General features: G+C 51.5%; 1 protein-coding gene across 13 annotated transcripts in view; it reads right to left on the minus strand.

The window, feature by feature from the left end:
- The window catches only part of Tmem266 (transmembrane protein 266), a 110719-nt gene that overhangs the window by 21858 nt on the left and 63976 nt on the right, over positions 1 to 24885 (minus strand). For all 13 annotated transcript variants that reach the window (XM_076851173.2, XM_076851174.2, XM_076851169.2 and 10 more), the window contains 4 exons: positions 23264 to 23337; positions 9631 to 9687; positions 8327 to 8465; positions 3566 to 3681 (listed from right to left, as the gene is read on the minus strand). In XM_076851173.2, coding sequence (XP_076707288.1) covers positions 3566 to 3681; positions 8327 to 8465; positions 9631 to 9687; positions 23264 to 23337 — 386 coding nt within the window. The remainder of the gene's footprint in view (positions 1 to 3565; positions 3682 to 8326; positions 8466 to 9630; positions 9688 to 23263; positions 23338 to 24885) is intronic.

A 24885-nucleotide genomic window follows, 5' to 3' on the forward strand; every position in this document is an offset into this window, starting at 1 on the left:
AAAAAAAAAAAAAAGAGTAATTTTACAATGGAGAACATGACAGACTCTGCCTTGGCCAGGTGATCAAGGTCAATATTGACAGTGACAAATCACATTGACAGATATGTCCTTGATGTGATGTGATGAGAATGGCATTTTACCTCTGCAGTCTTCCTTTCCCAAACCCAAAACCTAGCGTTATCATGAGAAAAAACCTCACATGAACCCCAGTGAGATGTTCTGCAAGAATACTCTTGAGTGCACCTCAAAACCATTAAGATCTTCAAAAACAAAGAAAAACTGAGAAATAGGCAAGAGGAGCCCAAGGAGGTGTGGCAACTAATTGCAACAGGGGATTTAGAAAGGTTGGGAACTGTTCTGTTAAAGAAGCTCTGGGAACTCCAGCAGGGAGAGAGAGAACAAGTTTGTGACAAAGGTGACTAGAATGACAGGGGATGGGAACAGGCTGGGTGGGCAGCAGGCAGCAGACTGGAAATACCACTGAGACAACCCAGCAAGCGGGCGGGGAGGGAGAGCTGCTATGGGCTGCTGACCCAGCTGCCCGGTCTGATCTGGGCAGTGTTTTCATGGAGCACTGAGAGGTCACTTGGGTAAATTGCCCCTCAGCAAGGTGGGCTACGGGGGACAGTGTTGAGAACACTTGGATCTTTTCTGGCTGTCAGAGCCCTGAATGAGCTGAGTGCTCCTGGGCAAGTCACCACTATTCGGATTTTTAATTTCTAAAATGGTGAGTGGGACAGCCAGAGCTTGGGTGGGTGTGGCGGGCCATTTGTGTTACTGTCACTATTTAAAATATCACAACCATCCTTCAAGGATTTTATCACTATCCCCATTTATCACATTAGCAAAATCCGTTTCCAAAATCACAAGATCAGTAAGTGGCAGGGCTGGTTTTGAACTTGGGTCTGTCCCTGATTCCATTTTTTTTAAATAATTTTTTTATAGTTGTAGATGGACAGAATGCCTTTATTTTATTTATTTTATTTTTATGTGGTACTGAGGATTGAACCCAGTGTCTCACCCATGCTATGCAAGTGCTCTGCCACTGAGCTACAGCCCTGACCCCTGAAGTCCATTTTTAACTATTCCATGGGCTGCTATCCAAGTGCAGATCCCCACATTCCACGGGCAATTTGTCATCTCTTTAAGGGTACTTGTTGCCCAGTCAAGTCCCAAATCTGGTCTCAAAATACTGCTGAAAAGTCAGGGTCTCCCCATCCTTCCCCCTGGGCAGTGGGCACCGGAGCTTTGGAGAGTGGCCATCCCGGTTTCTCTGCAGAAGCTGGATAGCCCTGCTCACCCAGGCCTCCCCAGTGTCCCCCTGGGATTCCAGCCCGTCTGGCCCCTTTAGCTGTCTTAACTGAGATGACAGCCTTCGGGTGTTTTTTAAATTAAAATGGCTTGTTTCTGTTCATGTCTTTTCCAGATGTCACTACCTAGAGGGAATCTGTCTTTATTTATTGGCTCTTTCCTGTGCAGGAGCCAAGGGAGCCTCCCTCTGGCTAAGACCCCCCGGGAAGGAGGCCACATGTGGGGAGCGATTTGAACTACAGAAACTGGGGGTCCCCAGGGGGCTCAGGACGGGGGTCATGGTGGAAACTGTGGGAGGTGAGCTTGCCATTAGGATTTTCCTCTGGGCACGTGGCACATGGCACATGTGCTGTGGATGTGAGGTGTATGGCAGGTTGGCGTGTTCTCTGCTGAGCGCTATAAATTTACCAGGGGTGGATGCAGCCCTGGGCCAGGGTCTTTCCCCTTGCCGTCTGCAGCAGTGGATAGCACTCATCTGCCCATTGCACAGTGGACTGAGAGCTACCTGATCCTTTCAGGTTGGTTTCATGTTGACACCCAGAATCGTCCTTTACCCCCACGGCCTACACTTGGCTTTGCCCAAACCCAGCCCTGCTCTCACTTGGCTGGTTGCAATGGCCTCTCGACCCTGTCTTCCTGTCCCCCTTCTATCCTTTCCTGCCCATCCCCAGCTGCAGCCAGAAAATTCCATCAAAAACTCAAATTGGAGAAGACAGCTTCCACCCCTGCTTCCAGCCCTCTGGGCTTCCTCTTCCCTGAGATGAAGCCCAAATGCCCTGGTCAGCCCAGAACCCTTCCCAGGCCCACCCCAAGCCCTCTGGCTGCTCCCCTTGCTCACACTGAGAACAGCCTCGTGCTCCCACCACAACACCCACGTCTGGGCTTGCACAGGCCCTTCCACTTGGCTCCCTTCCCAGGTGACCCTGCTCAAGGTCAACTCCTCTGCAAACCCTTCCCCATCCTGGCCTACAGAGCCCCAGACAATTCCCTAAAGAAGCATGAAGGGCACCGGACTGCTGCTGTTGGTACATGGGCTGCCAAACTCCCTGAGTCACCCAGAGTCCCATGAGGTCAGGGACCATGACCTGGCGGCAGGAGGACTGCTGAGAGAATGAATGAAGCCGATGGCAGCTGTGTGGGGGCTGTGATGTTTACCTTCTCAGTCTAGGACCCCCTAATAGATTTCCCTGCTCCCAGAGTCCCTTGGGCAATGTGCTCCTGTGGGTGGAGTCCCTGATGGCCCCTCTTGTCACTCAGAGGCACCCTATACTAAAATGAAAGGTTTTGTGTCCCCAAAGTAGATAAAAAGATTTGGTTTGTGACAGAAATTCCAGGGGGATGATTTTGAAAATGCTGCATGTGTGTTTCTGTGGGGACTTTTCCCGGGGTCACATTCCTCAGACTTCCCACCCCCATCTGCTATGAGAGGTTGGGGAGGAGGACCAAGAGAATCACTGAATCTGCATTTAACCAGCCCCACCTCAAACAGTGCTGGGCTGGGCTGGGCTGGGGCACACATGTGAGCTAGCCAGGCCTACCCTGAGGAGCACCCAGTGCAGGGGACACGCTGCCCCTGTGTGCATGCCCACTCATGGTGGCGAGCACCCACCATATGAGAGCCACACTGGGAGCTGCCGGGCTAAGTGAGGACCCACTCTGCAGCTTACTGCAGATCCCAGCTAGTACCCACCCCCTGAGCACCCCAATCCCCCTCCTCTGAATTCCTGTAGAAGGGGCTGTCGCTACCCCTTCACTTTACAGATGAGGGCAGAGGTGGCATCATGTGGCTAAGTCCCTGTGAGAGGGAGCTGTGGAGCTGCACCTTGTGCAGGTACTAGATTCTGGGGCAGTGCCCCACCCTGGCCCAGCTGCCTGTTCCCGTTGGCTCCACCGGGCACGTCCTTGGTACATAGTGGTACCCAGCCCCCCTTCACACACAGAATTAGTGCCCGCCTGAGGTTCTGTTCCTCTGAGAATACTCTGTAAATTGAGTTGGTAACTTGGCAGCTCAGGTTGGGGAGCTGAAGGGTCACCATGGTGTAATGACAAGGACCCTGGCATGGGAGTCAGGGCTGAGTCCAGGCCTGGTTGGGCTGAACACCAGTGACCATGGGGATGTGTTTTCCTTCCTGGGCCTTAGGTTCCCCATGAGCCCAGCCATGGGCTCCTGAGTTCTGACATGGGCTTAGGCACAGCAGTGTCCCCAGCAAGGCCTAGACACAACCAGACAGAACTGAGAGTGGCAGTGCATTACCCCTTGCTCCTGACAGATCTGCGTCAGTCTCTCCAGCTGCTCGTCTTGGGTGACCTTGGCCTTCTCGTACTGCTGGATGACCATCTCCATCTCCACCTTCACTGGCAGGACGTATGCTGGAAGAAAGAGACAGCCCGTGAAGAACTGGGCAGGGGCAGGGCTCAAGCTGGGGAGGAGTCGGCCCTCCATTTGGCCAGCATCAGCTCTGAGGCCCTGGCTCAGTTCCCTGAAGATGGGAGGGGGGACATCTAGGTACCCCAGAAAGTACAACCTGAACTTCTGGTGTCCAAGAGATCCATGTTCCTCCTTTCCCATGGGGATAAAACCCTTCATTTTGGAGGTGTGCACAGCTGCTGGAATAATAATGCTGGGGAGCCTGTGCAGCTACCAGTGGCCAAGACACATTCTGGACAATGGGGTTGTCACCGGAGGAGGCATGCTGTGGCATCCAGAAGCCTTCCTTAAAAGGCAGCTGGGGTTGATGGGGTGCGGTGGTGTTGGAACCCTCGTACTTTGCTGTGGGTGCGACCACTTTGGAAAACAGTTTGGCAGTTCTCCAAAATATTAAGCAGAGAGTGGCCATAAGACCCAGCAATTCTATGCCTACATACCTAAGAGAAGTGGAAACATACAGCCACACAAACACTTGGACATGAGCCTTCCTGACAGCATCATTCATAATAGCCCTAAAGTGGCAACAATCCAAATGTTCATCAAGGGATGAAGGGATACACACAATGTGTCCTGTCTCTACAAGGAGACACTCTGGGAGGAATGATGTACTGTTAAATGTGACAACACAGATGAGCCTTGAAAACAGTAAGGTAAGCAAAAGTCACCAGACACAAAAGACTACATATCATATATCTGAAATGCCCAGAGTAGGCAACTTCACAGAGATGAACAGACACACGTCCAGGGCTGAGGGGGCATGGAGGCGACTGCTCAGGAGTATCAGGCTTCTTTGTGGAGAAAGGAAAATGCTCTAACCTTAGGTTTTGGTGTTAGTTGCAAAACTATTAGTATACTAAAAATCGTTCAGCTGCTTACTTTAAATGGGTAGATTTTATGGCATGAGAATTACATCTCAATTTAGTTGTTTAAAAAGAAAAGATAGCTCTTGTATTCTGGCTCAAGATGGCAGACAAGGACACGTGACCTGTGATGTCGTGTCTGGGATCCCAGAGCTGAAGGGTACCTGGACCCCAAAATTGTGAGTTATGGGTGTAGTGACTGAAGGAGAAATAGCAGTCCCTTCTCCACTATGTGGAGGACAACAAGAATGGACTATGATTGGTTCTGACTGGAGTCCAACAAGGAAGGGACCTTGTGGTTCGGAAATTGCTGGTACATCCATGACTCTTCAAATAGAAGTGTGACATCGAGTATGACATTCCTATCACACATTCCACTACTGCTCTAGAAATTGCACTCCCTGCTGGATGGAAAGACAGTAAAGGTGTACAGGGGTGGAGAAATACACCTCAACAATCACTTCAAAGCTTCACGGGCTAGAAAGGCATCCAAGTTTGGACTGCCACATCTCGTGGCTGGCAGTGGAAATCCCTGATCTGATTCAGAAAGGCATGATCTCACACAGGGCACTGTAGCCAGTGAAAGATCACTGTGCTGAGGGCCACAGATGGGCTACATTCCTGTTTGCCCATGTATCACTCTTTATATGCATCTAAATTTTTCCCCCCACACTCCTCCCCTCCCCTCTTCTTTTTCTGTGTGTGTGCCACTGGGAATTGAACCCAAGGATGCTCCTGAGCTATACCCCCAGCCCTTTTTATTTTTTATTTTGAGACAGAGTCAGGCTAAATTTCCTGGGCTGGCCTTGACCTTGCAATCCTCCTGCCTCCGCCTCCTGAGTTGCTGGGATTTCAGGTAAGGGGGGAAATAGTTCCGGGTTGCTATGCTAGGCTGCACAGGAAGGGGAACGGCCTGGGCCTTGGAAAACCAACCGGCAATTTAAATCACCTTCCCAGGTGGAGCAGGGTGAGGTCCTGGAGGCGGGTAATGTGGGTAATGAGGACATAGTCTTTTTGGTTTCTGGAGACAACCCATCAACCAAAGCTGTTTTCTCAGATAGATAAACACATAGCAGTCGGCCTTCCTTTTATTTATCTTCTTTCTCCTTTCTCTTGCCTACTGGCTATAATGAGGAAGTGATGTCTAGCATTGGAACAGTCATCTTAGACCATGAGGTGACTTTGAAAAGTAGGCTATGTGCAGCAGAGTGACAAAATAGGAGCCTGGAGTCTTGACTGCAGAGAATGAGTGCCATATCAATACCTGTCGGTAGTGATGGCTGCCATCTACCTGCAGACTTCCATGTGAGAGAAATAAGCTTCTGTTTTGTTTAGGTCATTGTTATTCTGGGCCCTTTACAGATGATCCTACTCATAACTCATACACACAGTAAGACCCGGAGGAGAAAGCTAGATTCTGAGCATGAGGCCCCATGATCTCTCAGCTAGAAGCAGCCCCTGCATCCCTCCCTTGGAAGTTCTCTGAGTTTAGCAGCCATGGGCTCCTTGGAAGTCTCAGGATCAACTTAACCTGACCTCTGCCTGACCTTTACACCCTTCTCACACCTCTCAGAACCAGCCCTTCCTGATTCTTCGGAAACTTTGCTCAGATGCGTTTGGTCTTGCCACTGCATTCTAGAACTCTGCAGGACCCCATTCCGCCCACGGCATCCCCACCTCCAGATGTTCTCTGGATATTTGAGGCATCATGCAAAGAAGAAAATCAGGACTTTTCTGTTTGCTTCCAGACTTAAGAGTAGGGCACGTGTCCCTGAGACCTTTCTCCAGGTCCAGAAGCTGCCCTGAACTATCACCTCCCAGCTCCTGATGAAGCCAGTTTACTCCAGGGTGAGAGTAGCAAATTAACACCCATTGCATTCACCAGTGAGTCTCCATTGCGAGGCTCCCAGTGCCTGAGGTGTCAGGGAAAAGGGGGAACAGCTGGGAAGGGTGTTCACAGTGGGGCTGTCAAAATCCATTAGTATGAGGGTGTGCAGCTGTCCACAGCTTGCAGAAGGAGCCAGAAGGCGCCGTTCCTGCACTGAAGGGAGCGGATGTTCTCATGGATGGTGCCAAGAGCAGAGCCCTGAGCAGATGGGGTGAAGTGAACCGCCAGAAGAGCACCGGAGGGTGTCACAGGTCCTGGGCTCCACTTGTAGCTCCGAGCCTGATTCACTGTGTGACCCCATTTCCTCTGGCCTCCATTTACCCATCTGTCAAATGAGGGGAAGGGACCAGATGATCTCCAGAGCCTTCCCTGCCTTCCAAAGCTGGACCACGGCTCACTGGAGTTTGATGAAGATTCTGTATTGGAGATGAGATGACAGTGAGGAAACCAGGATCAATGTCCACTGTGTTCACAGGGTGGGATGGAGGGTGGGGACCAGGGAGAGGCTGCCCTCCTGGGGAGGGGAAACCCTGAAGGCCATCCCTGCTTGCCTTCAAGTGCTGGGCAAATGCTGTTGGCAGATCTCATAGCCACAGTTTCTATCATTAGCAGTCAAAATTCAGGGCTGGAAAAGACCTTGACATCTATCCCAGTGGTTCTAAACTGTGCCCCAACTGCTCCTTAGAGGTGCCTTGGGGACAAGGAGAGGGCAAGGAGGTGGGCTCTGGGCTGTCTACTCTGATTCAACCAAAGCAGCTCCACTTTACACACCAGTGACTTTGGCACTGAAAAAGATAAAAGTTTGGGAATCACTGTGACAGGATTTCCATGTCACTCCAGGAGGGGACCTTGCTGGGAAAGTCAGACAACACCTCTGTGGTTGGCTCTGTACCTAGTGTGGTTGACAGAAGGTGGGCCTCCTTGTCATGATCTCTGCAACCAAGGAGCACCCTCTGAAACCCAGAGACCTGGCTCTTCCCTCCTCCCTGAGATGATGTCAGCCGCCCTTCCTGTGTCTTGGTCCTCTGGGTCCCCATCCCAACACCCCACACCATTCTTCGGGTTTGAGGTTTCTAGTCCCCTCCCCACCAAGGCTTCTCTCCTCTGGGTTGTCACCAATTCTAGAATATTAGAGCTGCCCAGATTTGGGCACAGCTCTCTAGGGACGGGTGGCTGAGTGGGAAGGGCAGCCTCTGCCTTGACAGGAGCAAAGGCAGTGACAAAGCCGGAGCAGATCAGACTCTTTCTGGGAATGGAAACGCAGAGATAGGAAGATGCCGAAAATGAGTGAAGCACCGGCCCAAACCCAGCCTGAGCCAGCCGTTCCCATGGGGATGTTTTCTGCTTGTTGGCAGGTCGACAGGCTCGGGGCACCCACCTTGTCGCTGAGGGACACAGACCCGGCAGGGGCAAGCCTCGACTTAATGACCTGGACAGACTCACCACTGACTCTGTGGGCCATGGGGTGTGGGGGCAGCAGCAGGTGTGCGTCAAAACACCTGGGTTATAAAAAGTTGCTCTTCCCAGCATGGCAGGCCCTGCTGGAGGCTCTTATGTGAGGGGCTGGCCATGCGGGCACACAATACATGGTTGGGTCAGAATGAATGAGTGCCCTCTCAAGGGGTGTTTGGAAACTCAGGTGTGCACATGTGACACCTGAGCAGTGTGTGAGTGGATCCCAAATACACAATGCTGAATGGCAGGGGCAGGCTTGGCTCTCTCCCTGCTGACGTGCCCCACAACAAGGATGGGGACACCCCTGCCCCCCAGGGCTCTCTCCTCTTTCAGTTGATTGATCTGGTTTCTGTCAGTCTCACTGGCCCCTCTCAGGCCACTCACCGTCAATGACCCTCTTCACACGCCAGATCCGGAGCATGATGATGAGGCTGATGGCATCCCAGGGGCTCCTGGGCCCATTGGCCACGGTAGATGCCACCATCGGGGCCAAGGACAGGATGATCACAGCCCCGTCAAACACCTGCAAAAGGAAGCATATTTCAGTGCTTTGGGCCATGCCACGTGTCCAGGACCAGAGAGCAGCCTGGCAGGCAGTTGGTGCAGGTCATCTTCTCCAGGGGGCCTGAGCCTGTCAGAAGGTCAACGGTCTCCAGCTGCCTCTCCTGACCCTCCTCGGTCCTAAGGAACCTCCTCACTGAACTGCTCCCGGGCATTTGGTCCTCCAAGTGACTGTAGCCCATCTCCAGCTCTTGGTTCAGGTGGCCTTGGTTGGTCTTTGTCTCTTCTCAGGATGGGGCCTGCATTCTGTGCTCTGGACCCTGGGCAGAAGCTGAACTGAATCCCTGGCAGGGGGGGGGGGCTGATGTAGGTGTGGGGGGTTCTTCTTTCTGCATGGGTAGCTGGAGTCCAGGGCCCACATGTCATCTCTGACAGGTACAGAGTTCCTAACCCCATGGAGAATGGGGGCAGGGCTAAGAAAGGAGGGGGCCCAGCTGGCACCACTGGGCCCTGACCCTCCCTTGCCTGCCCCAGCCTGGCCCTGGCTGGAGCTGTTCACAGGCTGGGCTCTTCAAGCCAGTTTCCTGCACTGGGCCTGAGGGGAGGAAGGAGAGGGCAGCAGACCCTGGATACCTTGCATTGGCCCGAGTGCACAAAACTGCCTGCGACAGCCAGGGTTCCCTGCACCTCATCTCTACCCTGCTCCCCACCCAGCCCCTTTTACCTAAAGCAGAGCAGAAACCTAGGTGAGAGGGACTTCTAGTTTCCCTGTGCAGCTCCTGACCACTGTGTCATTTTGGAATGGAGTTATTTGTTTTAAAACACATTTCAAAAATTTTTCAAGTTGATTAAAAAATAATTTTGTTGTTGTTATTGTGCTAGGGATGGATCCCACCCCCTCAAGCATGCTGAGAAGATGTTCTACCACCAAGCTACACCCTCAGCCCAAGAATAAATTTTACATGCTTGTAGAACTTCAAGGAGAATGTTTTAGAATGTTCTTTTGCTTCCCAGCCTCCACCTCCTCCTCACTCCATCCCACATGCACAGCTGAGGAGACTCTTGGGGTCAAGGGTAGAGAGGAATTGAGCCTTTTGATGGTTCCCACACTAGAATGAATGGGACAGTGACACTTTCCAGCAGCCAGGATGTCTGGGTTGGGGGTTGGGGAAGCCACTGATCTTTACCTCTATTTTGTTTTCGATGTAATCCCAGATCCCCAGGACCACAATCCGTAGAACAGTCTGAGGAGAGGAAGTGAGAAGAATGGTTATTGTTCTGCAATGCCTCCCTGCAGCAGAGAAGATTCCAGGGCTCAGAATCCAGAGCACCGTTTCTGTGTTCAGCGATATGCCTTCCCCACTCCCGTGCCCTCCCCATCCCCAATGCAAGTGGAGTGCCCACCTCCAGTTTTCATGGTGGCCTCTCTGCTCACAGGCTTGGCCCCTCCCACACATTTTTGTGCCACTCCTGACCACCATTCATGTCAGCCCTCACTCAAAACCCTTCAGAGCTCACAGTACATACAGAACACACTCCGAATCCCTCAGAATGAATCTCAGGACCATGTCTCTCTCCCTCTCCAACGTCATCTCCTGCCACTCCCATTATAACACAAAACTCCTTACAAATCTTTGATCATGAAAACTCTCTTTCTTATTGCCTTGTTTTTGCATGTGGTAGAGGCTGAGGGTTGATTCCCCCCATATCTTGTACATCTTAGGATGATTGCAGGGGGGGGCTTGGCTGCCCAGCTAACAACTACATTTCCCAGCTGTCTTTGCATCAGGAGTGGGCATGTGACTAGATTCTGACCAATAGCTGTTGAGCAGAAGCACTGTGCATAGCTTCTGGATTGTGCCCTTCAATAGACCAGGCTCTACTCTTCTTCCTCTTTCCTTCTTCCCAAAGACTAGAATATGAGTGTGTGGGTGTGGTGGGGAGCCATCTTCAACCAGGAGAGGCCAGGTAATAATATGGAAGACTTCTGGGTCTCCCAAAGCCCCCAGCCACCACCAGCCTTAATTGCCTACCCCGAAAATTGTCCTTCCACGAAAGATATGAACCTTGCCTTGTTGAAGCCCATGCTTTTGGTTTTCTTGTTAGAGCATCTTGGTCTGTGTCCTCTCCCCTCTTGTCCTTCTAGCCTCAAGTCACTTCTGTGAAGCTCTTCCCCGTCCCCCTGGCTCCCTAGGTACCTCTTTCCTGTGGCTTTGTACATCATGCTCCCATAGCTCTGTGTCATGTCTTGTCATCACCCACCCCATCCCTTAATGAAGGCTTGAGAGACACCAGGTGACCTCTCCCTCCCGTTCCTCCTCCCTGGCACGGTGCAGCCCTGTGTGGTGTGCATTGTGAGTGAACCAGTGCACGCCTGGGTGGACACTTCCTAATGTCGCTGCCTTTGGGAGTGGTTTTTCCACCAACAGGGCACCTTCCCCCAGAGAAGGTTCTTAAAAGCTATCTTAGTGCATTTGCTGCAGGCTCTCCCTTGAGTCATGATGACTTTAATTCACACTGGACGGTGTCCTCCTTCCATGTGCCTTGGCACCAGGCCAGCCATCTGAACCTAGGGAAGCTGAGCGAGTCCACGGGTCACCAGCTTCCTATGCTGAAAAAAATACTTGGCTGATAAAATCTACTTTTCCCCTTAAGGGACTATCCTGGTTTCCATGAAGGGATGAGAAGAGGGACCCTGGTGGCAGCCAGTTATGTCACCTTCTTTGAATGTAGAGGGGAACATGTGGCAGCCTGATAGCTGTTCCTCTATACTTCCCAGTATCTGGGTTTGTGCAGCCAGGCTTAGCTTCAAGACAGCTCCTAAGGGCTGAAGAGATCTGGGGGGGGGCCCAAGATATCTTGAGGTTACAGTTCGGGAAGGGGATGGCTGTATGGCCTTGGGCAAATTGAATCCCCTCTCTGGGCCTCAGTTTCCCCTTCTGATGGAGAGGTGGTTAGATGATACAATTCTTTCAGTTATTGATGAGAATAACACCTGCCATGTATATATGCCAATAAGAGCCAGACCCCTGGGCCAGTGCTCCTTGCATGTGATTCTCAGTTTACAGAGAGGTTAAGGAAGCTGCCCAAAGTCACACAGGCAGTTAGTAAAGAGGTCAGCATTTGGGTCCAGAGGCTTTCCACTCTGCATGGTGGACTCCAGCTGGGTAAGATCACCACATATTGTCTTGGTTTATTTTGTTGTAATCTAATCCCTCTAGTTGGCTGAACTTGAAACATGGTGCTTGTTTCCTCTGAAATGCTACATTGACCACATCCACCCCAGAATCCTAATTCTGGGGTTCCCAAAGCAAAAAGACCAGGCTAGGAGAAACCAAAACAAGTCCATCCAGATATGATTGCTGCTGTTGTTTCTCCTCTTCCTTCTTTTTTTAGAATTGGGATAAAACACACCACAGGGAGCTTGTCCACTTTCTCCACTCTTAGTGCACTGTTCTGCCATATCCTGCTCACATGGTTGTGCAATCATCCCCACCACCCATCTCCAGAACTTCCTCATCGTTCCAAACTGAAATTCTGTACCCAATCTCCCCTCCCCAGCTCCCAGCAGCCTCCACTCTACTTCCATCTCTAGGAGGCTTATGTTGGAAACAGCAGTAAAAGGCAGCTATAGAGAGGGCTAGGGACACACCTCAGAAGTGTTGCCCGGAGTCAGCTGCTCCAGTCAGGCTCAGAGCCAGAGTGGGAGCCCAATTTTGCAACAGCCACCCACTGGCTTATTCCCTGTAGCATCCGTCCTCTCCCCAAACATCGTTTCTGAGAAGTCCCCTCTCCACAGAGACAGGGACTTGCTCCACCCTCTCTACCCGCCTGAGAACACTGGCTGACTTAGCCATGGCCTGCTGCTCTTCTCAACATGCAGGTGAGGATCCCTGCATCAGCAACACCAGGAGCTTTTGTTTTAAATTCCAGGTTTTTCTCTGGGAGACCTCAGATTTCAGAATCTCTGAATTCAAGGCTTGGGATCTGCTTTTAAAACAAAGCCCCATGGGACACCCAACAGAACCACTGGCCTGTGTGAGGTGACGCTGGTCCGAGTTGCAACAGGAGAGACCACATGCCCAGCTGCAACTAGAAAGAGCATTAGATGTGGTCAAAAGTCTGGTCCTCTTTCTGGCTCTCACTGTCCACCACATGACATTGGCCAAACCCCCTCAGCCCCTCTGGCCTGGGAGTAGAACTACTACCCCCGGTGCTGCCTGCCTCACTGGGCTGCTGCAGAGCTCTCGTGGGAGGCTTCCATGCAGGGCAGAGCAGGGATGGCTTTATCACCCACCCTACTTCAGGCCCCCAGTCCTATGTCCTGCCCACCCCTGAGAGTTGCAAGGGCCTTTAAGGGAGGACCTGAAGGAACTGGGCTCCTCAGCTCTAGCTGCCCTTTTCCCACCTGCGGCCAAAGGTTTTTGGCTTCCTTCATTCCAGTCCTACCTCAGGAGGCTGCTCAGATAAGCGAGACAGGTCAGAGCCCGGCAAAACCTCAGGGGTGCACCATTTTTTGAATTCTTACTATGAGCCAAAATTTTCTGTCATTGACAGATGCAGAAATGGAGGCTTTGGTGTCTCCTGGGCACCTCTCCTCTTCCACCTTGCTCTTCCAGGAAGAGGCTCCCTTCATCTCCTCCAAGGAAGGAAAAGGTGGCTTTCTCAAGGGAAAGGGTTCAGTCTTTGGGCAGCAGGAGAGGAGGGTGGGAAGTTCTGGCCCTTGTGTCTGGTCCAGGTCCTGCCTAAGTCAAGTGGCAGTGAGGACCTCCTGCCCTCCACCTGTGGCCCTAACCCTTCCCTCAGGGCAATCAGCCTCTTTCCCTGGGAGGGGCCTGATGAGGCTCCTACAGTTTGGGAAACTTGGGGGATGCAGGCAGAAGCACCTGAGAGTCTAGAAGTTAGTTTTGTTCAAATTAAAAAAAGAAAGCCTTGTCTTGGCAGGACATCCTTTGGCTCACTGCTTCATGAGCAGAATGGGGACTAGACACCTTTGTGCCCTGCAAAGCCACCCCAAAGTGGGGTCCCCAGCTGGGGAGAAGGGACCCCTGCAGGGCTAGCCCCTGAGCCTGTGACAGCATCCCTGGGGTCAGGGGACTGGTGGTGCATGAATCAGGGAGGTGGGGGCTGACTCCTGCTGCTTCCTCTAGAAGCAGTCAGCTCTTGGGAAGGTTAAACTAAAATTGTAAGAGGAAGACATGGATCCCAGGATCCAGTTACAAAACAACGGTAAGAAATGTAGGCAACCAGTCTTGAACTGGTAAGTACTTGAGTTTTGCCAGGCGACTAGTGCTGTTTGACAGAATTGCAGGACAGCCCAAGAGCGCCCCCTGGGGATAGGAGTGGATAAAACAGGAGCTCCCAGAAGGGACCAGCTCACTCCCTCCAAACCCCTGAGAATTTGGGGCTGGTGACCCAGGACTGCCTCTTCCCAGGGTGCTGCTTTCTCTAGGATTGTGAAGGTGAACCCTCTGAGCAGACACAGTGGTTGATCCCTCCCAGGGGCCAGGTTACTGTTTGTCTCTCCTTGTTCTGGGGTGGCAAATGACCAAATGTCTGTCAATTAAGGGACTGAGGTCAACTGAGGGCTCATAGTGCATGGAGCACTGTCCTTGACCTTGAGCGAGGAGGAGAAAGACTGAAATACACAGGGTGTGTGAGCTTTAATTCCACAACTTCCTTCCAGAATAGGGTCATTCTCAAGTCTCCTTCTGAATGCACCCACCACCCCCACTGACCCCCAGGCTCTCTCCCTTAAGACGCTGTCCTTCCTTTCTTGCTCTCTCTCTCCTCCCCAGGCAGAGTCTTGAACAAAGCCTCTCCACGTAACTGTTGTAACCTGACGTTAGCCCCTGCTGCTCAGGTAACCCACTCACCCCTGGGCTACTGCACCCCTCATTGCCTTACCAGCCAGAGTGAGAACCTCCTTCTGTTCATCTCACTTATGTCCGAAGCACGTGCTCTGCTGACTGCCTGGCTGGGAAAGTACACCTCCTTTTTACCCCCAGAATATCCCCTACTCTGGTTTTTCCTCCTGTCTCCTTGGCTACATCTTCCTAGTCACCGCTGCAGGTTTCTTGCCCTCTGTCCACAGCAAAATTGTTCCCCAGGGATCACTGTCTTCTCTCCTCAGTTTCCCTCTTCTATGGACAATCTTGACTTCAACTACCACCCAATGGTCTGAAGCTCCCAAATCCATGTCTCTAGCCTGCTGCTCAGGAGAGAAGGGGGCATCACGGTACCCTTGTTGATTAAGCCAGACCCCTGGGAATCAAGCTGTCCTGTTCCTTGTCCCTCGCACACTCCCCACCCCTCTGGGATCAATCCTCCAACCCTGCCTGGTTTAGCTCCTTACTCTCTCTTCATCTCCACTGCCACTTTTCTGGTTCAAACCTCTAATCCCTCTTAGCTGAACTGGACCTCCTCTGTCTCTAAATCACAGCCCACTCCCACCTCCAGGCCCTGCTCTACCCTGGCTGCCAGGGTGGTTACTCAGAAATGCCGACTTCATCATGCCTCACTCCTGCCTCGACCTCCCCTGTCCCTGGCCGCCAGGGACCCCACTTGCTATGAGGCTTGTCATCGGCTCCAGCCTCAGCAGTGTCTTTCTCCCCAGTTATGCAAAGTTGGCATCCTAAACACCCTGCCTGGGACCTGTCCATTTGTCTGCTGTCAGTGCAGCCCAGTGTGTCCCCTGTGTGGATCTGCGCTCTGTGGTTGGAATAAGAGCACACCAACAGCAGGAAAATAATCTGTCTCCCGACAGCCTGACAAATACCCATTAAATCATAATAGTTTAAGATAAACAAGTTTCATAGTGAGTTCATAAAATATTCCTCAACTCTGTTGCTATTCTCTACTTTGACGCTCACGGTCTTGTTTTCCTTACTAGTCAGTCCTAAAATTCATTAACAGAATGTTTCGATTTATTAAAAACAGACTAGGAAACAGCGTCAAATCCAGCTGTTGTGTAAGCCAGCAAGACAGGAAGAGAGCACGCTGGCTTTGGACCTCAGTGGGTTCCCTCTGACAGAGTGACTTCACTGTTCACTTGTGGACAAACAAACACGGCACCTCACTGCACAAAACGAACACACCAAACTGTGCTTCACCTCTTGGAATAAAAATTGGTAGTATTTCTCAAAGAATAAAAAGGTTTGAAAGTGTCCACAAAATAGGCTAAGTGTAGAGTGTAAAAACAGTACGTGCTTGGCATTCGCAAAGCCGTATCTATTTGCATTTTGTTCTATAGAATAATCGATACTCTGAGAATCAAATTTTGAAAATTTCTTTTAACAAATCAACTAACAAGGCAACGAAATGAAAACTACCTCTTTCTCTTCTTGAAAATTGCTCCAAAGCACTACAAAAAAAGAAAAAAAAAAAAAATATATATATATATATATAAATTCTGTGCTGCATAAAGCCACCAGGCATCTTTGCCTAAACCTCAAAATGTGAGGACAGAAAGCAGACGTAGAAATACTGAATGATATGTCAGGGTGAAAGAAGGTAAACCACTGGGAAGATAGTCCATCTGTCCAGCACAGTCCTGGTGAGCACAGGGGTTGTGGGGGAGGGCAAGACAAGGGACTAATACCTGGAGGCTGTTTTCAAATTTGTAATGAGTGAAGTCATCCCCTGAGACTTCTCAGTCCCAATAACTTTGTCAATTCCACGATGAATATATATTCATATTATTTATTGGTTTTGTTTCCCTGGAAAACTTTACGTGCATTATTCCATTCATCACAAAAATTCCTCTAAGATGGGCTTTTTAACTTTATCTCAGATGAGGGAACTTGAAGCTCAGAGAAGAGAAGTAACTTCCCCAGTATACACGCTGGTAAGAGGCTGCCCAGGGCCCTGCCTGTCCCTCCTGCCATACCACTGTTCCACATGAATGAACTGGTCCCTTGGGTGAGAAGTCATGACAATGGGTGACACCGGAAGTGGTGCCAACTGAGGGCAGGGGCTGAGAGAAATTTGGCACAGAGGAGCAGGCAAGGATGGAGTCACCCAAACCTCACCCGAGGAGGTGCCGGGATGGAAGGATCACTGTGAGTCACTGTAAGTTTGGCTGGGAATCTAATTTCCTTTCTGCTTCTAAGAAGCTACTTTAAATCAATGTTGGAGGTCGTCGAAATTGGGGTGAGCTTTCGGAGCTGGTGCCATTTATGAGAGAAATATGGAGACATCCAAAAGTTGAGGTGAGAGTCAAAAAGGGACATGCTCATGATGGAGTTGTTAGAAATGGGGGAGCAGACAGGGGAGTTGTTAGGGCTTGACAGGGTGGGTGATGGGAACACAGGCGTGCATTAAATGACTCGCTGATTTTTGATGTGCTCAAAATACTTCCTAATACTAGGTAGAATGCTCCTAAATATGTTGTTGAAAAGAAATGTAAAACAACATGGAAGGACATTTACAAAATACAACTGAACAAAAGGGAAAGTGAGGAAAACATGTAGGTACACAGGAGTGGGAAAGGCCTGGCGTTCTAAGATGAAATCAGTGGTGGTTATCTGCAGATGATGAGACTATGGGGGATTTTGGTTTTTCTTATTTTGACTTTGTCCATGTTTAATTTTATACAGCAGGAAGAATTATTATGGTAAACATCAAGACTTGTTTTTTTCCTACATCACAGTGATCAGATAGAGTCTTAGGTCTCCCCTTGATGAGACGTCATCAAGATTGTTGGCTTGGTGGACTCCCAGCCCCTTCTGAATGTAACCCTGAAGGCTGAGCATCAGGCTCAGTCTGCTTCTGAGGCTGAGGGTTGGCAAGCAATTGATTTTTCTAGAGAATATTGTGGTAGGTAGAGCATTCTGGATCTGGGTCTATTTTTAGAATCTGAGAGCTAGAAGGAGGATCTTAAGTGTCATGTTGCACGGCCCAATCCCCTTCTAATGTTTTAAATCCTGTTCTAGCAGCTCAGCGAGTTGCCACCTAGCCTGAGTTTGTAGAGTTCAGCTAACCATGAGCATGGTACTGTCTAAAGCAGTGCATTCCAACTTGCTTAGAAAAGTCATCTTTAGGGGCTGGAATTGTGGCTCAGCAGTAGAGCGTTTGCCTCACACAGGCGGGACCTGGATTTGATCCTCAGCACCACATAAAAATAAAGGTATTGTGTTGTGTCCATCTACACCTAAAAAATAAATATTAAAAAAAGAGAAGTCATCTTTATATTTGATCTGAAAGCCCGCCAAGATCATTGTCAAGGTGAAGGCAAAGAAAAAAGTGGGAATGACGTCTTGAAGAATTTCTCACAAACTTATTGAATTTATCTGCTTCTTTGATGGTGTATGCCATATGCCCAGCCCTGTGCCAGGTGATAAAGGAAGACAGAAGACTATAATAAGGCCCAGTGGAGCTGGGGACAAAAATCTCTGCCCAAGGAGGAAACAACAATGGGTTACACCAACAAGCTGAGAGCAGCGCTGGTCCATGTGTGGGGGTCTGGGGGGCGGTCAGGACAGACTGCCTGGAAGAGGGATGGAGGAGCAGAGCTGAGCCTGAGAGGAGGGAAGGACTCAGAGACAGCACCAGTGGGAAGGTCCCTCCAGACAGAGAGCATAAGCCTGGGCACTTCCAAAACAAGAACAGGGAGTCTGACAAGGCTGGTGCCAGCTCTTGTCTATTTACTGGAAAACTGTTAAAATATACTGACTTTTGAAAACTATGCATTTGACTGCCAGCTTCCAGGAAACTGTCATAATAAATAAACAAAGCTACAGCATGATCTGAACCACCTTTGCCATCTACATGACCTTACACAGTGGGGCTGTTTTAAACCCTCCAACCAAGCTGGGCACAGTGACACACACCTGTAATCCCAGTGGCTCAGGAGGCTAAGGCAGGAGGATCATGAGTTCAAAGCCAGCCTCATCAATGGTAAGGTGCTAAGCAACTCAATGAGACCCTGTCTCTAAATAAAATACAAAATAGGGCTGGGGATGTGGCTCAGTGGTCGAGTGTCCCTGAGTTTAATCCCCAGGACCAAAAAAAAAAAAAAAAAAAAAAAAAATCTCCAACCAAGCATCGCACAGGCCCTGTGGAGGAATTCTGAAGGTTTGCTCCAGAGCCCTCCCACTCAGGGCAGGGCAGAGTCTGGGGTCTGGGGAGGAGGAGCGAATCTTCTAGAATGAGGTCTGACTCTAAGAGAACAAACGTGGGCTGCTTGAGGTCCCGACCCACGTCCTCCTCTGGCAGAGCCATTTCAGGCATTATCAGTCCTGCTGGGCTTGTCCTAACAGGTGGCAGCTACTGTTTATTTTGTGGATGGCCAAGTGAGGCTAGAAGTCCTTTCCAGTGTTTTAACCTCTGGTCCAGTACCCGACAGACAGGGCTGGAGGGGCTGTGCAGGGCTCTCATAGCTAGTGAGCAGCAAGCTTGGAACCCTGACTTCCCTGCACCATTCTCAACATCGGAGAGGGTGAGACAGAAAAGAAAACCTCTTCCCTGAAGCCTGACCACTGGCCCCACCTTCCAGAGGGTCAAGAAGACATGAGGTTGGGTTTTCTCACTTCGATACTGGAGAAGCGAGGAACAGACCAGGACAGTGACTTATTCAAGGTCACAGGGTGACTGGCTCCTTCAAGTGGATACTGAAGGGAATGAATTCATCCTTCATCTCTCAGAGCTTGGAGCACAGCATCCCCCTCTCCCCTCTCAGCCAGGGATGGAAGCTCACCAGAGCCCTTCTGGAGAATGCATAGGCAGGAGAAGGACCCCTAGTATCCAGAATCTTGGGGTGGCTGCTGATGCTGAAAGATAAGGACCTTGCTGTTTGGTTTGGCAGTGGATGTCTCTTGGCAAATGGTACAGGTAGCCCAAAGGCCAAGCTCCTGTGTGACTCCAGTGCTGCCCTGGGACAACCCTAAGAGGCTGCTGTGGGGAGAAGGAGGTGGCTCAAATAGCTGATGTGAAGAGAAGATTTGATGGGTTGATGACCAGATAAACAAATGTGGTCCATCCATACAATGGACTATCATTCAGACATCACCGAAGTACTAACCCCTGCTAGGGTGGGAACAAACCACATTACGTTAAGGTGACCAAAGCCAGACACAAAAGGCCACATAGTGTATGGTTCCAGAATAGTTAAGTTTCCAGAGACAGAAAGCAGATGAGTGGTTGGCAGCAGCTGGGGTAGAGAGGGCACAGGGAGTGGCTGCCTAGTGACTAAGAATCTCCTTTGGAGGTGGTGAAGATGCTTTGGAACTAGACAGAGATGATGGTTGCAGGACATCTGTATGCACTGAATGTAGGAAGGGTTATGCTGTGGGAATCCCACCTGTGAAGGAGGCGGAGGCGGGAGCAGGGGGAGGGAAGCAGGTATGGGAAGGGGAAGAGAAGTAGCAGCAGCAGCAGCCACTGCCACTGCTACCACCACTGACACTACCTTGAGGCTCCTATCTAGAAGGTCAGCCATGGGTCAGCTTTGTCCTCTCCCAGGGGAAAAAGCTGGGGCTGCTCAGGCCTTTCCATACCCTAAGATGGGGCCAACACCCCATGGCCTGCACTGCTGTGGGGTGGCCTGGCCTTGGTCAGGAGGTCCTAAGAATGTGTGCAATCTCAGGAAGAGTGAGGCCTCCTGGTTCCAAGTGGCCAGCTGGGCCAAGTCTTGGCCAAGGGCGGGGCTGTGCTTTAGAAAAATCTTTTGCACAATTCCCCAATTGATTTCAAAGGCTCTGCTTGTTCTTGGTGCTGCAGGGACACATGGAAGGGCAGTGACCCCATCTGACCTAGCTGAGCAGGGCCCAGAAAGCCTGTGGGTACCCACTCTCACCGTGGGCCCCTACTATGACTACCCTTGCCCCTGGCCTTCCTGATTGAGCACCATTTCACTCCCTTGAGAAGTACCTGTCTTACTGTTCAACAGTGTGGACTGTTTGAACAGATGTCCTCCAGCTGAGCCCAAACCAGCCTCTCACCCCATTCTGGGGCTAGCTCTGTCCTCTGGCAGGGCAGTGGACAGCTTGCCCAACACAGCTCTGCATCTGGCTCTCCACGGCATTCCTGCGTGCCCTTGGCAGGTGTGCACTCCTCTCCAGCCCTCAGCTTCCCAATCTGTAACATGCTCTGCCCTCCTTTACAGGGCTGTCCGAGGCTCGGCTGAGGCAAGAGGACCAGGCAAAGGGCTCCAGGACAACAGGAGACTTAGAGTGCAGACTTCTGGGAATTTGCATGTGCAGTACAGCCCACTCACTAGGCCCAGAAGGCATGGAGTGACCCTTCACCCTTGGCTCTCAGCTGTACCCCTGGGTCCTGCCAGAGAAAGAAGGGGCCAGATCTGAAGGGTGACATTCATTTCTCCCAGAGGAAGAAGGAGGGCTGGTTATTCTTGGGTTTTGGTCAGAGGTCTTGCTAGGTCAGACTTTTTCTTTCTTAATTCCTGGCCCTGGACTTTACCCCAGATTCCTGGTCCCCTCCCAACCTGCTGGCACCAAGGCCCACAGAGGAAGTCAGTAGTGTGAGACCAGGTGAAATATCAGAGTCTTGGGTCCAGTTTTGGCCATAACTGGCCTTGTAACTCAAGGCTGCTTTCCTGATCTGTGTGGGGTTTTTGTAAGGACCCTACTGCATTTTTGACAGGCAAACATGCAAGTCTGACGGGCTGCTGAGGGACATTGGGCTCCTCCAGCCGTTCCTATTCAAGGACCCCCGTCATTGTGAGCACAAACAGCCTCATACATTTCCGAACCCGGGGCAGGAACCCCTCTGACCATACCAGCACCAAAGTTCTGAAACGTGGTTCCCCGCAGTGCTCTGTGAGGCTGTATTGGTTAGATAGGCTGTTCCCATGTGAGGCCACCTTGCACCAGCCTCTTCATCTGCACTGGGCAGGGTACTCTGGGGGAGGCAGGCAGCCCTGCTGCTCTGTTGCTGGCTTCAGTCCACCTTTACCAGCTTCGACAAAGACCAAGGCAGGGATCAGCCCTTGTTGGCCTGGCTCCCCCTGCAGAGCCTGTGGGAAGCCCCAGCCCTGTCCACACTCTGGGAGGTGCTTGCTGGGGGGCTCTGAGGCTGCGATTCCTGCACACAGGCCCCTGTCTGTTTCAGGTGGCTCGTCTCCGACAGTGACAGGAAGGGAATGCCAAATTAACGCTGGGTAATAAATTCTGCAAAAGCCAATAAAACCAAAGCAGAGGGATAGAGGGGAAGAACCGCAGCAACTGATTAAACATTTTTGTTGGCAGTCCCAGACACATGGCACATTTTCCAAGGTTTGCATCAAGGAACCATCTGGCCCTGGCCCAGGTGTTTGTGGGAGGGAATCCCAGAAAGAAGAGACGAGGGCCAGGGAGGCCAGAACCCCCATAGGGACACTAAGCCGGGGAGCAGCACCCCCAGGGCTGTGGTCTCAGGGAGCTCGTTGGGAAACTTCCCAGGAGGACAGGGTTGGGATCTGCTCCCGCAGTCTGAGCCTCAGGCCCAGGCTCACTGGCCAAATCCACGAGCTTCAGGAACTGAAGCCTGGGGAAGAGAATGTTCTGCTGTGCAGCCAGCACAACCCACACCCAGACTCGGGATTTTGTACTCAAGACCCAAGGCCCAGCTCTCCCCTCTTTTCTAGGGAGAGAGTTATCAGGGCCACTGGACCTCCAGAGCTGGCCCACAGGAGGCCCTTGACTCCTGACTCCCTGGGTTCCCTGATCGTACCACAAAATGCTCTGTTCCTCTGTCCCCCAGCCCATGCTCTCCTGCAGCATCCCTGCACCCTCCTCCCTCTGAGGCTGCATAGTACCATGAGGGCCAGAGCCCTGTGCCTTCAGGGTAGAAGAGGTGTGTGTGTGTGAAAGAGAGAGAGAGAGAAAGAGAGAAGGCTCTGAGCCTTACTCGTGTCTGCTTTTCACTAAAAGACCCCCTGGGCTCTGTGGGCTGATGTGTACCAGTGGTGAGAGGTGGGGACACATGGGTGGAGTGGGACAGTGGCCAGCCCTTGGCTCTATTAGAAGGAACTATTTTTCCACAAGATGCTCTACTGACCCTCAGGGACCCCCCATAGCTTTCAACCTTTCAGCCCTTCCAGGAGGTCCTGCCTGTAGCAGCTCCAAGTCAGTGACCCCCAAATGCAAGCCAGAGTACCACTCTGAGAACTGCTCAAAAGAGGAGTCACTCACCCCACGTAAAAATAGAAGAATGTGCTGGGATCCCAGTTTCTCAAGCGTTTCAGTCCCCACACGGGGGCTACTCCTGGACCCAGCGGCCCAGGAGCCTCCAGGTAGCTTTTCAGACATGGTTTTAACCACTAACTCCAGAAACCCCAAGGAGACCTGATTCACCACTTCAGAAACATAACCCTTGGCCTAGTCACACCCTATGCCCCTGGCAGGGCCTGCTCCAGTCCACTGTCCAGCCTTGTGACCGCATCCTCTGTCCTCTGCATGCCTCAGCCTTAGGGTCTGACTGTGGCCTTCCTAGCTGCTTCTATCTCTAGCTTTAGTGGCATCCTGCCTGCTCCTTACCAGCCACACCAATCAATGCTATTCTTCAGCTCTTCCTACTCAGCCTCACCTTCACAAGGCCCACCCCTCACCTGGACAACCCCTGCTCATGCTCTGAGATTCCACTCGGGGGTCACCTGCTCAGGCCAAAGCTCCCTGGCTGGGTTGGCGGATGCTCCTGTGCGTCTCTGGCTCCTCCCTGAGCCATCACCTACTGTAGAACTCAGGTGCTTGGATCATGTCCCTCTTTGAAGCCTCAAGCGCTAACAGAGGGCCTGACATATAGGAAATATAGAAAAGCAAAGCTTGGTTTCCCAGTAAGGAGTTGCTCTAAGGAAGGGGCGTCAGGGCCCAAGTTTTTACCTACCTCTGAGAAGAACACAGACAGAATGACCAGACTGATCCAGTGGATGACGCTGGCAAACTGGAATGCACTGGAAACTGCAAGGAACATAGTAAGGGCCAATTTTAGGAGCAAGGAATTAGGTGCATTGGTAGGGGGGCTTCACAGCATTGAGGGGGACCTCTGGGACTCTAGGGCCCACTCTGGTTGAAACTGGGTCAGAGAAGAAGGGCAGTTTTAGGAGTGCCTGTGGTGGAGGTCTGGGAGCCTGGTGACCAATGGTGCTGTGGGCTGCTCTCCCTCCAGTCCCTGGGGCTCTTTGCTCCCCACAGGCCACCTCTCTGAGTTCCTGCTCAATCCTTGTGGGTTTCTTGCCATAGCCTGACTTCAGGAAAGGAGCCTCCAGAGGGGGTTCTCAAAGACACCTGTGGCTATCGGACCTGTGTGGACAGTTTCAGTCAAGCCTGGATGAGCTTCAGAAGCTCACAGCACAGTGCACCTCCAAAGCACTGTGCACTGTTAGTGGGACTCAAGGCAGCTTCCCCTGACCATCACCCTGAAACTCTGAGTGGCAGAGATGGTCGCGTCAGCAGCAGGTTTTGGAGAGATGGCTGGAGGGAGGCCTGAAAGAGGGGCTAGACATGGAATGAAACTAGCAGAGCCTGCGGGCTGGGAGCTGCCAGAGTGCCATTCACCTTCCAGGCTCTGGAGTGAGAGCGGGAGCTGTTGGCCACTGACGGCTTCAACTCCACCGTCTGCTAACAGTCCTAGAAGTGAAGGCGCTGTCTCTGGGGGAGTCTTCTAAAGTCCAGGAAGCCAGGACCAGCCTCCGAGCCCTAGGAGGGTCTAGTTTACCAGTTAGTGAGGCCACAAGTAGGTGCTGTGGCAAGGGTCAGGTGAGTTTTGATGGAGACAGGGTGGGAGCGATTCCTCCCAGAGGCAGGCCTCAAAGAGATATGTAGACATCTTAGGGCAGCGGACAGAGCAGAGAGAGGGCAGGGATGCCACTGCCAACAGGCCTGCACTGCCTCCCTAGCGGGCCTGCTTGGTGTGCTGCACAGAATCCCCTGGAGCTGACCATAGAGGCCCAGTACCTTCAGTGGGGAGGGCTGGCCTCAAAGAGGAACCTTGGGCCTTTCCTTATGTTCTGCAACTCCTGGGGGTGTGTAAAAACCAGGTCATAGAGTGAATCTAAGGGGGAGAATCCAGGTGGGAGACCCTGGGGTCCCCTGGCTTTGGGCCTAGGTGATCCTCAGAAGCTGAGCCCTGGAGATGCTGTGGATTCCTTCCCTTCCCCAGCCACAGGAATACCAGTGGGAACCAAGAGGCTGAGGCCTGTGTGACTCTGAAAAGACCTCCAGATGATTCTGAAAACATAAAATCTCTCCCCATTATTTCTCAAATGAATTCCTGTGCCTTTTTTTATGGTTTGCTTTAGAAGAGCAATAAATCTCTGATTGTGCATTTTATGGAATTTAAGATGCCTTTTATGAGCTGCTATTGGATCTCCCACCAAAATCAATCTCCTGGATACTTAATTTTAAGCAAAATTCCAGTGTCGGCTGAGTTCTCAGTTCTATTCAATGCCTCGCAGCCGAGGGCCCCAACGACAATCCACCACAGAGAAAGAAAGACCCCGTTATGGT

The sequence above is a fragment of the Callospermophilus lateralis genome, chromosome 3, assembly GCF_048772815.1.
Source record: "Callospermophilus lateralis isolate mCalLat2 chromosome 3, mCalLat2.hap1, whole genome shotgun sequence".
NCBI classification, from domain to species: Eukaryota; Metazoa; Chordata; class Mammalia; order Rodentia; family Sciuridae; genus Callospermophilus; species Callospermophilus lateralis.